This window comes from Pholis gunnellus, assembly GCF_910591455.1.
Source record: "Pholis gunnellus genome assembly, chromosome: 12".
Taxonomy (NCBI): domain Eukaryota; kingdom Metazoa; phylum Chordata; class Actinopteri; order Perciformes; family Pholidae; genus Pholis; species Pholis gunnellus.
This window is the reverse complement of record NC_136539.1, coordinates 20,935,142-20,947,983: the sequence shown is the minus strand read 5'-3', so window position 1 is coordinate 20,947,983 and position 12,842 is coordinate 20,935,142. Positions and strand designations below refer to the sequence as shown.

Genomic DNA, 12,842 nt, shown 5'->3' with positions numbered 1-12,842 from the left:
CCTCAGCTGAATACTGTGACTAATTGATCACCTTTTTGCTGTTGTAACCATTTAATGGAGTGCATCTTTTCCTCCTAATAAGAGCCGACTTGATGATTCTAAATCAAGAGCATGAATAATGTACAGATGCGTTCAGACACTGTCTCTCCTCAGGTGACAAAACATTCAACTTTTAAATGCCTCAGTAATCAAACGGATGAGTTTGTTCCTTCTGGCAATTTACTGTAACACTCTTGAGATGTAAATAACAAGTTTGATGATCCAAGGAATTAGTATTTGGGAAGACTCTGTCAATGTTTATGTGTTAAGTATGTCTATATATATATAAATATATTGGATAATATAATCTCAGTGGTTCTCGGGCTTTCGATCATATATCATATGATCTTCATCAGCTTATAAGATTAAACTGTGGTGAAATTGTAGCTGAATGCTAATTGTAGCATTCCATAACAACTGGGCAAATTCCATCAGCCGATGAAGATCATGTGATGTGGTAAAAAGCCTCGCAGCTAAATCCACCGCGTCACAGCTGCCAAGAGGAACGGGATAAACTTCCCACATCCAGGTGTGCAAAACTCTAAGATACTTCAGAAGACTCAAAGCTGTAATTATAAGTATGGGTTAGGGGCCTATATACTTAATTAAGTAAATGAGATATTTCAGTTTTTGATTTTTAATAAATTTGCATTAAGGATTATTGAGTGTAGAATAGATTGATGGACAAAATGTCAATTTGATCCATTTCATATCATTATAATTGTTTTATTTGCCCCTACGGGTCAATGTTAATTTATTTCTCATTTTACTGAAATTTAATTTGTAGGGCCTTTAAGCTACACGCAAATTGGAATATAATTAAATGAAATACATTTTCAGAAAATATGTGTTAAAACAAGACAAGACGGTAAAAACAAGAATCAGTAACCGGGTCAAAACGTGCCCGTGGTTCTCTTTCTGTTCTGGTGCAGGACCGGACTCGACTCTATCGTTCTCTTCTCGTCTGCAGGTGAACATGCCGGAGCTGGCCTTGCTGCGCTTCGTGGTGTTAGACGACGACTACATCGGAGACGACTTCATCGGCCAGTACAGCATGGCCTTCGAGTGCCTTCAGCCCGGCTACCGCAATGTGCCCCTGCTGGGCATGGCGGGAGACCCCTTACCCCACACCAGCCTGTTTGTCCACGTGGCGATAACCAACCGGCCGGGAGGCGGGAAGGCCCAGCGGCGAGGTCTGTCGGTGAGGAGGGTGGGGAGGCGAGGCCGGGAGTACGTCACGCTGAGGCACACCGGCATCAAGGTGGTGGACGAGACTTTCAAACCGGCCGGTGCCCCCCTCAAAGAGGCCACGGACCTGCGGGAGGACGCTCAGGTGAGAGCCAATTAGTCAGGTGATGAAATACATAGTTTGACTGCAAGAGTCAGAAATGGAGACTTAATAGACTTTACTTTAGGTTAGTTTAACCAAATCATAAATGTTACACTTTACACCCTGGCTCCTTTCAACCTTCAGGCGGCAGACCAGATCCACGCCTTCCTTTCTTACCTTTCACAATAAAAGCTCTGGACATATACACCTTAACTGATTACCAAAGGGCATTTTACCAAAAAAGGAAACTCGATAAAATAGCTCACAGTAGCTTTGGCTGTACAACAGTTCACCTCAGACGGACTGACAGAAGCTGCTCTGGGTCAATAGGATCGTTGTAGTTGTAGTTGAATCTCTTCAAGACTTTTAATCAAAAAGTTTTGCGACGGTTGCAAATTTGCATCGCTGCCGTTAAGAATAATTTAAATATTCACAGCAGAGTATTTTACATTTCCGGGTCATATTTCCAACGTTTCGGTTTAGTTCCTGCAGATGCAACGCTCTTGAGTTCAGACATAACGCTCATTTTAGAGGTGCTGCAACCGCATACAATGTCACGTTTTTATTTATTTTGGCCATTATCACAAATCACCGGGGCTTTTACAATCCGGACACCCTCCGTCCTTAGACCATCAATCCAGAAAAGGCACAACTCCCCAAAAAACACAGCATTGAGCAAAAAGAAAAGAAAAGAACCTCATGAAGAGCAACAGAGAAGAGGTTCCCTCTCCCAGGACAGACAGACGTGCAGAAGATGCTGTGTGTACACATTGTAAACGCATACGAATATTGATCCAGGAGGACGTTGGGCAACTTCAGCTATCAACAAGCATCAGTAGAAAGATATGATAAGACGTGAACGTGTCCGGGGCGGCACATACTGACACGTCAGCCAAGTTCCAAATGTTTCAATTGAAGCAAAAAAAAACCAACAACAACGTATGAAAACTGGAGGGAAATAACAGACACAACAGAGTTTCTGTCTGAGCTGGTGATGCACTTAAAGTCTGTAATATCAGCTGTTTGCACAAACTCTACTGGCTAGACTGGATCATCCACAGACGACTTTCTGAACAATTTTCTTTTGGAATATTGTTTGGAACAAATTATAGAAACTGTTCAGCAAGGATTTTGGATTATTCACATTCTATTCACCTCGTATTCAGTTACAGGCAGAAATCTCAACTTCTATAGGCGTATACATGGTTTTGTTTTGTTTTGGTGAACAAATACTTTCTCTGGTACTTTTATGTTAAATTGACTTAAAAGGCGAATTCCAGCCAGGTTATAAAGGTTATTAGGAAAATGCCAACTTACATGACGGCGCTGAAATCAGACTAAGACTTCTCTGTTGGGTGAAGGAGAAGGAGGAGAGCCAGTGACAAAGTAAGAAGAGTGGAGGAGGATAAAGCTTCTATAAATATCAGCACAAATAGAACCTGGTCGCACAGCACCCACCAGCTTATCGCTGAATGCAACGATATGAGTGTGGGCGATGTGAATAGAATCCTCTTTCTCCGTAAATATCTGTTTTTAGAGATATATATTATGATATAAATGTGCACTTTATAGCCCAAAGTATGTGGACACTCCTGCCCTTTCCTGTTTTAACATGACAACCCCCCAAAACCAGCTCCATAAAGAAATGGTTTCCCAGGATGGTGATCTGGAAGGCCGACCGTATCGCCCAACATCAGCAGCCGAACTCACTAATGCTCTTGTGGCTGAAGGGGAGCAGAAAACCCCTGCAGCCAAGAGTGGAGGCAGTTAATTAAAGCAGCAGATTGTTTGAAGATATCTGTGAGTTAAGAAAAGAAGTGTCAGGACCTGGTTAGCTTAGCTTAGCATAAAGAATGGAACCAAGAAAACTGTTGTTTCTTTTTAGAGATACGTGGTTCTCACAGGACAGAGACGCTACAAACATGATGATCTTATAGAACAGGATGCTCTGCTGTAGATTAAACCAACCAACAAAGGAGTTTAAAATCAACACACCAATCCAGAAACATCTGATATATTAGTAAAACACTGACAGGGAGCGTTTTACTGCACTGTGAATACTTTTACTTGAGAAAAGGAACTAAACACTTCATCCACAACTGCTTAAATGTCGAGTTATTTCTTTAACAATCGTGGTTTTGTAAAACGAAACTTATTAACATTCACAACAGGTGTTATGTTTGGTCGTTTTGGCCCATATAGTGTAGATTTATGGATTAGATAACGGAAAAGGAATCTCTGGTTTTGGCGAATTCAGTCATCTGAAAAGTTAAGGTATTCCATGATACTGATATCGCCATAAAACACTCCTCCTCCTCCTCTTCCTCCTCCTCCTCCTCCTCCTCCTCCTCCTCCTCCTCCTCCTCCTCCTCCTCCTCGCTCGTTCACTTGCAACATTTCGTGCAACGGTTGAGTAGCCTCCTCAGTACAAACGGTAAAGCGACCTCTATTGGGAGATACATCCTTCATCGTCTCATGTATCACCCAAAGCTGAAACAATCCCGCCCAATCAATGTGTCAGACATCCTCCCTCGCAGACCCACACACACGCACGCACACACACGCACACACACACACACACACACACACATTCACAAACTGCTTTTAATCTGCTTCTCTTTCACTTGAACTCTCTCCTCTCTGTCCCCGTCTCTCTGCCATGAGTCCAGCTGTGGGCTCATCTGCCAGAGTCAGTTATTATTCATCATGCTTCTATTGCTGTGTCACACACACACACACACACACACACACACACACACACACACACACACACACACACACACACACACACACACACACACACACAGTCACACTTCCACACAGGTGTGGCGTGATAATCGCTAGTCCGGTTGGGGCTCTGCCAGGTGGCAAATTGCATTCTAGTGGTTGTATATGTACAGAAATAGATCTTTCACCTTCATTATGACCCAAAACGTAATTTAATCAGATTGACACGTGACACATTAGTTTTTTTTTGCATCCTGACACACCTGCAACAGTTGAAAAACACTCTGAATGCTGAAATGATTTTTTTCTGTTCCACATATTGTCTTCTCTTTTTGCCAAATGCGCTTAAGACGAGGCTGATTTCACTGGATTAAAAGAGGCGATGACTGCCATATTGATTTAATTCACAAGAGAGACAGCAGATGACAGTGGATATGATGTTGTGTGTGTGTGTGTGTGTGTGTGTGTGTGTGTGTGTGTGTGTCACCCAGCTTATTTTAACAGCAGGAACTGTACATCAGATCTAATGCTATTTCCCCTCTCCTCCTCGTTTTTCCAGAGCGCCACGGCCAGCTTCAAAGAGCAGTGTGGGCTCCCCACGGTGGCCAAACTGAAGCAGTGCATCCAGAGCCTGACCACGAGGCTGCAGAGCCCCGAGGGCACCATGGGGGCCACCATGGTGCTGAAGGAGGGCTACCCGTGTCTGGAGCCGCTGGTCAACCTCGCTGAGCCGACGCGCAAACTGCTCGCTGCCTACGACGCGGTGAGTGAGACGAAGGGCTGGAGGGTAAAACCCTCTGCAGCCTCTGCTTCCTCACCCAGTAGGCTTCACCCACACGTCAAATAATTAAAGGGGGGAACCAGTATTTTCTAACATGCTTCTGAAGCTCTTAGATTTGTGAGGGACTGAAGTCAGACGTGTTCCTTCATTGCCATAAACACACATTGTTTATTTTGAGTTAATCCCACATACACCATAAATAGTGCACCAAATATTTAGTGATCAGCATCTGCAAATGCACGCTGTGGCCGGCTGTTTTAGAAAAACTGCATGTTTAAACTGCATCTGAATACTAAACTATGTATTTGTGACCAAACTGGCTTGGGGCTGAGACAGGATGGGGTTATGCTGACGGGTTAGAACAATGATGAAAGGTTATAGCCATGCTAGCGTCGCTGTGAAGAAGCTACTGTTTGTAGCCACACCTATGAAAAACAGTAATGCACTATAATTTGTATACAACCCACGTGATCCATTCATATGTAACGGAGTGCTGCAGGGATGACACTTTTTTTTTAAGCTAGCATCTCACTGGTTCTCTCGACAACAAATCAATGGGATTTTTCCATTGGATTCTGTCCATTTAGTTCTTAATATATTCCAGTCTGGACGACATCGCCATGTCTAAAAAACTAGCCTTATGATTGAACAGTGTTAAAACGGCTTCATCACCCAACGGCAGGCCACTCTGTGCCCTCTGCGCACTTAAAAAAATGAAACACAACTGGCTTATCAACACAGTATGTACATTTATTTGCTTAGTTTACTCACAAGTTGACTGTTTTGGTTTAGTTTAGTTCTGTTTCTCAACTTTGGGTCAAATTAATTCCATCAGAAAGTTTTTTAAAATTGTGTTTTTGTGATACCCAAGATGGTATAACTGAGTGTGCACAACCTCCTGAGGCAATAAATATGCAGAAAGACACTGAGGCGACATGCGTGAAACAGTCACCCACACTCCTCCTCAGCCACACACACACACACACACACACGCTGCCAGCTGTATCTCCTCCTACTCCATGTCCTCTTGCATCAGATCAGGACGAGTCTCTCCCACCTGTGTCGGTGCTCGGCTATTACACCTACACACACTTCAGCGCGCACAGAGAGCGCTTCATTCCAAACTATCGCGTCGTGTTTATGCACGTCAGCGGAGCTAATGATGTTTGAGTGTGAACCCAGCGAATCTGGGCCCAGCAGGTCAGTGTCTTGAAGCCACAGTTTGTGTGATCTCCAGTCGAACATCACACCCCTTCAAGCCTTTCTGGGCGCACACACAAAAACGGCTTAGTCATCGCACACACTCGCCCTCCTCTCTCTCTCTCATCTCTGTCTCCTCAGCTGCCCTGTAGCCAGTCTTCTCTTCTTTTCTCCCCCCCATGTCTTCCATTTCTTTGCACAGATTCTTTACATAAAATAAACGTAATGCTTTGTGTTGCTTTCCAGATCAGCATCCAAATCAGTACTTTTGCACAGAATCAGATTTACTGCAAAGTTGGTTGTTCACAGTATGTTCACAGCATGGCCCAGTCCCATTGCTTTATTTATATTAAGTTAGACTTTCTTCCCGTCTGTGCAGATGATTGCCGCCCAGAAACAGCTGATTGAGAACGCCGATGCCGTTCAGGAGCGGGTCGCCCAGGTGCAGAGAGAAGGTAACAGTGAGCGTCGGATGACGAAGACATTCGTCGATAACGAACGGGGAGAGAGCGATTTCGATGAGCTCTCATGAATAAAATGACTACTGTATACGAGATGCCCAAATCCTAAAAAAATCCCCCAAAATGAGCAAACGTGAAAACATCAAACAGCTGAAATTAACGAGGACGACTCCTCGGAGAATCCGAGTCTGACTGTAAACAAGAGATACGGGACTCTCTGGCGATTTTGACACCCTCAGAGGTTTTTGTCAGTATGGATTTCTAATTAGCAACAAACCGAAGGCGTCTCTCGTTTTTTGTGCATTTTCAAAACAGAAGTATGTTGTTTATAAATAAGTAAACCTCGCATTGATATTCAGGTGTGATGCAGCTGTATAGCGGCATTCACAGTGAAAAGATTGACACAGTCAAACCTGTGTATTATTAGACCTTCTCACTGTCTTAGATAACTCCTGACCTTTAACTGTCGATGTAAATGTCACGAGGAATGGCACTCTGCTTTTGTGTTAATATGTAAATCTGTATTTGACAACCAATCCATCAAGACGTGCTGCTGACGCTCGACATTCTGTGTTAGTCACAAAGATAATTCTAGCACAATAGCTCCAACATTACCGTTCACCATTTACACAGACAGTTGACAGTCGTCGTGTCCCCCCCCCCCCGTACACTGATGCTAAGCTACTGTTTGTCTTTGTGTTTTTGCAGGAATGGACTTCCACGAGGATCTCTCTCGGCTCGGGGAGAAGGAGGGACTGAAGGGACGCAAGCAGAGCAAAGCAGTGGAGAGTTTCACCTGGAACATCACTGTGCTCAAGGTACTCATCATGACATCACAACCCTCTGAATCTGTAGGATTAACTCAATAATTGTCTTGTTTTAACCTTTTGCTTCCAAGTGTGCATACAACGGTCCTTATGTCGTACGAAAAAGACACCCATAGTTCTTTGTGCGTTTTCCTACGAAAGTTCAGCAACACGTGTCAATTTCCGCTCGTTACGTCTTTCAAAATAAACTTCCGTCTGCGCAGGAAACAACTCAGTGAGGTTTAGGGGAACAAACTTCTTGGTTAAGTTTATGAAAAGATTGTGGTTAGGGTTAAAAAAAACGTTGGAAGGGGCATTACTTAAGTGAGGAAGTTACATTACTTCCCTCCTGCTTTTGGGGTCTTCATACTTCCTGGTTCATGATTACGTGGAATTCATTCAAATTGATTTTGTGGGATATTTGCAGATTACAGCGCATTATTTTCAAAGGTACAGCTGTGAAACGCTGAATGATTACAGCCTGAAGTGTGACACGTCTGAGACTCGCCTGGGAAGGAGAAGCTGATTTTTTAAATCATTTTAAAAATCATTTTAAAAGTGCAATGTAATAAAGAGGATCAAAATCACTCCATGGTTCAGCTAAAGCAATCATCAGGCTATCATTGGTCAAATGGTTATTAGTCATTTTCTTGCTAAATTAAGCACTTCGCTCTTATTGCCTTTGGGCATCGTCATTGCAGTTAAATACTCACTTTACTCACCACTTGACCGGCCACCGTATCATCATGTTAGCTTTAGCTGAAGTGCTTTATGCAATGAATCAGAACTGTAGAATTGTCCCCCATTAACTGCATTTAACTCAAGACAGAGCTGTGGCTCTGGTATTAAAAAAAAAGACGAATGAAACCGGCTTTTTTTAGGAACACAATTCAGCCTTGAACATTTGTTTTTATCGTTTATTTTAAAGGCCCTTCTTGGGACGAGTATTAGAAATTAACAGTAGCTAAAAATACTGTAATACACTGCATTAGATAATGCAAATTTTGCAGGTGGTTAGAAATGCTTCTCTTCAATAAATGCAGCCTCAAATCAAATGCTAAATATTTCTCCTGTCAATCGCGTCCCAGGAAACAATCCCAGTCAACAACAGCCTGTAAAACAAATGCTTCCACATTCTGCTTTTCTTGCATACGTGAGTTGAACTCGCGTCTTCCTGTGTGTTGCAGGGTCAGAGCGATCTGCTACGGGGAGCTAAGATGGATTCCCTGGATGCACTGAGGCAGCTGGCTCTGGCCTGTGAAGCCTGTGGACTCACCTCCTCCTCTTCCTCCAACTCCTCGTCCTCCACCTTCTCCACCGCCGAGCTGCACTACACCTCCCACCCTCTGTCTGGCCGCCGAAGCAGCACACACGGCAACGGACGCATCTGAAGAAAAGGGAGTGGACAGAGTGCATGCTGGGGGATAAGAGAGATGAGGAGATATGAGAGCGAGAAAGGAGAGGAGGGGAGAAAAGGTGTGGGTATAAAAAGCACCACAGGAGACTTTCTCCCTGGCAGCGTATCCCTTTAGACAGTGAAGTATGTGTCTAGACTAGACCAGACCAGAGCAGTATATCTGTTAAAGCCTTACGGGGAGTCAATTTGTCACTGAAGGTCCGGCCTGCAGAGAGGCTGTTCATGAATGTCGTAACTCCACCGTGGAAAAAGATTGAACTTTTTAACGACTCCTCCTTATTTTTCTGTGAGAAAATGTGCGATTCCACGTTGTTACTCTGCAGGTTCTTCCTCATTAGAGAGGAAATAATAGACACCAGGAATAATTTGTGACAACGGGGCAGTTTGGAGCTGATGTTTATGGTCCTGTTCAGAGGTAGAATGCAGAATGGAGGAGACGTAGAGCTATTCTCCACCTCAGCGTTTCAGCTGGTCCCCTGGGAAGGCAACAAGACTACCTGTGTGTGTGTGTGTGTGTGTGTGTGTGTGTGTGTGTGTTTACATGTTGACAGTGTTGCAATTAGTGGAAGGTGCTATAAGACATTGACAGACCCACAAAAAAACCCCATCTGGAATATAACTAATTCTAGTAGCCTGGATTTTTAGTGTAGGTTAATACTACTTTTTTAAAAAGTGTTCTGGTACTCTATGTTTGGTTTTTATATGTAACTGCAATTGAACATGTGCAGTATCTAGATGTACAACAACAACACAAAGCTTTTATTCAAATTAGGATGACGTCACATAAAGTAGGTCTCAGTATCATGTGTGGATTACTGAACTGGGCTACCGGGTACGAGCACAGGGGCCCAAAGTGTCAGGGGCCACCCTGACCTTCACCTAGAAAATGTAACTCAAAGAGACATGTGCCAACCAGGTAGAGACTCAAAACGACCGCAAAGAGGCACAAAACAACGACAAAGAGACCGGAACAAGTACAAACAGATGCAAAGACGCACAAAGAGACTCACAACTGCTATGAAAGGGGGCAAAAAACCCATAATGAGGTATAAAATGACCCTAAAGACAACAAAACAAATAGATGACCAAGAGACTCTGTGTCTTTGAAAGTAGGCTTAACAACCAGAAAGAGACAGAAATCCACAGAGAAATGCGTAACGACTACAAAGAGACAAAACAACAACAAAAAGAGACCGAACAACTAGAAAGTCTGTGTCTCCATGTAGGAGAAGTGGAAGGGGGCCCATTGCCTCATCATCCGCCCGTGATTGAACCTTTTCCTGTGTTTGATCAGCTGAACTCTTCTGATTTCAAACTTTTTAAAAGAACATGGCAGCTGTTCCGGTGACGTCAAATTCCTCCAAAGCTATCGGACAAAAAGAGACTCAATGAATGGCAGCTGAAAAACCGAGCTTATCTAAAGTATCAATGGTTATTAATGAGGTTTGGGAGTTTGGAGAGGTGGAAACTCATCTAAACATTTGCTGCGTTAATAATAATATTAATAATAATAATAATAACTTTATTTATATAGCACCTTTTAAAAACAGAGTTTACAAAGTGCTTTGACGGACAAAGCAAGGCAATAAAACAACAGAAAGCTCAACAGTGAGGCCCAACAGAAGCTAGACAAACTAAGGTACAAATGTAAACCACAAGGGCCCCGAGATCAGTTGATACATGCAAAACACCCATCAGAGGTCCATTCTCATTTAATAAACTCTGCAGCACACAAACAAATTAATCCAACCGCTATCTTCATGTATTGTGTGAAATAACCAGCAGCAGAACGCACACACGGGCTCTTGTTATCTTCACCCGATGGCCTTTGAAACCCGTCGCGCTCGGTCAGGAGAGGGGACGGCTGAAACACGAGGAGAGCAGGCGTAGTGGAGGCGAGACGCGGTAATTGGAGAAGTTGTGGTTGCGTGTTGATACTGTAGTACTACATGTGTACATGTGTGGATCGCATAACCTCCTCGCTATACCGACATGGGAGGTAATGGACACTCAGAGTCTGTACGTGTGTGTGTGTGTGTGTGTGTGTGTGTGTGTGTATGTGTGTGTAGAACAGATTCCTGCAGCGTTGGTGAAGTACACTCTATCGATGTAGCAATAATTCTAATTGTAGGTCACAAGAAAGTCAACGAGGCGGTGTAACTCCATGCTTACTGACTGAAGGATTGAAGACAATAGAACTAACTTTATAGCTCAGTGATGCTTATAAATGTGTATGAAAACAAAACAAAAATGGTGTCCAGCAGGTGCTACTGATTATGGCTCATAGTTGTGCTTACCTGCAAGTGACGGCGTTCCTCTTGGCCTTTTGAGTGTAACTGCGTGTTTCTTAATTGACGCAGGAAAACACCTGTTCTTTTAACTCAGCTTTTGTACTCATATTCTTGTATCTTGTGATGCTGCGTCTGCATACACACACACAGGACCAAGTTTAACAGATTATAATCTATTCTCTAGGGAACAAAATTGATCTCCAATGTTGGTGATTTTCAGGCTTTATAATAAGTTGAAGGATCTTAATACAGCTTTAAAAAAGCCTTTTTTTTTTTTTTCTTGGTTCCCAATAATTTAAATGTTGATTGTATTAAAAAATAGTAGGTGTGTTTAAAACTATGTTATGAAAAAGTACTCACAATCTAGTGGATTCGAACAAATTAATTTTCCACCTAATCCTGCAGACAGTTTGAACAAAGCAGGCGCGAGTGAACTTTTGAATAGAAGACACGGTGAATGTTTTATTCTGCCCTTTGGAGGGAGGCAGGAAGGCGGACCGACGGGAGACGAGGATCACAGCTAAACATCGTAACAGCTCACCAGCCGACCGACCGACCCCGGCTGGTGGCATTTCGCAGTAGACAGGATGTAATGAGAAACATGGGCGCGACACTGAGGCTCACCTACCCTTCTTTAAGTGCTTGTGCAGGACTACTGTGTGCTCTGAATGGCCTCCCGTATTTTTGTGCACTGTGTCGGCTGCCTTTCATTTATCTACACATTCCTTTCCTTTAAAAAAAAACAACCCCATACTATTAACCTCTTTCATACCTCCACTCTCCTCCATGCTGCTGTTGCTGCTGCTCCACCAGAGGCTGCAGGTGTGGAGAGACAGTGCTGACGTACTGAGTCATAGCCACAGGAGGAGGTCGACCTAGAGACACGAGAGAAGCTTCTAAAAGTAGACGACATGTAGTGAAGAGACAGCAAAGGTTGAAGGATAGAAGAAGAAGAAGAGGAGGAGGAGGCTGATGTTGCATTCACTTTTTGGATGCATGTGTGGTTGGCTGGGCACACCTGCAGAGCTGCATAATTGGCTGTGAGCAATAGACGGAGTGACAGCACCTGTTGTTTTGGTCTATTTATAACGTTCTGACTCACTTGGAGGCCTCGGGATATGCGCCTATGCTGGTGTGCGTGTGTCTGTCACGATACCACGGTGCCCTAATTCCTGGCCTGATGGTACAAACAGGTTCTCTCACATACACACACAGTCATTGCCAAACTGTTTGCCAATGTCTCCTGTTAAATGCACCGAAGCAGACGGCGGCTTCAGGGGCCATTTTAAAGGATCTCCGCTGCCCCCCCTGAGAGGCACGTTTTAAGTGGAGGTAAACCACAATTTTCACAGGGACCTCTCTCTGAGATCTGCTTACCTGCAAGGTGGACCGCTGTGCATCAATGATGCATCAGCTCCTGTAAAACAAACCGCAGCATTGGCTTTCTGTGTGTTCCGGGTTTACATGCCTGCTGACATGGAGGAACACAAGCGGGTCAGAGAGCGAACAGGCGACGGCGAAGATGGAAGTCGCAGGGTTTAACTTTTTGTAGGTGAACGTAAGGGGTCGGGTTTCAGTAATTCGCTCTCTTCTTAGGTTAAACCTCATTCTCAGAATAATTAGTTCGGTACAAACTGTGTTTACAAAGCAGATCTATGGTAGACGTCGACGACTGTGCTGCTGCATGAAAAGAAACATTTAATAACTGAGAAAAACGGCAGCTTGTTATTTTAATGGAGACCTTTGCAGTGTGTCAACGCTTGAGCCACTAATTTGTCGCTCCAAAAGGA

The 12,842-nt window shown here is 43.7% G+C and overlaps 1 protein-coding gene across 1 annotated transcript in view; it reads left to right on the top strand.

The window, feature by feature from the left end:
• The window catches only part of plcl1 (phospholipase C like 1), a 66,228-nt gene extending 53,983 nt beyond the window's left edge, over nt 1-12,245 (top strand). The window contains exons 8-12 of the mRNA XM_079170087.1: nt 1,010-1,372; nt 4,656-4,859; nt 6,457-6,532; nt 7,247-7,356; nt 8,532-12,245. Of these exons, the coding sequence (XP_079026213.1) occupies nt 1,010-1,372; nt 4,656-4,859; nt 6,457-6,532; nt 7,247-7,356; nt 8,532-8,735 (957 nt within the window). The 3' untranslated portion in view covers nt 8,736-12,245. The remainder of the gene's footprint in view (nt 1-1,009; nt 1,373-4,655; nt 4,860-6,456; nt 6,533-7,246; nt 7,357-8,531) is intronic.
• Nucleotides 12,246-12,842: the final 597 nt, after the last annotated feature.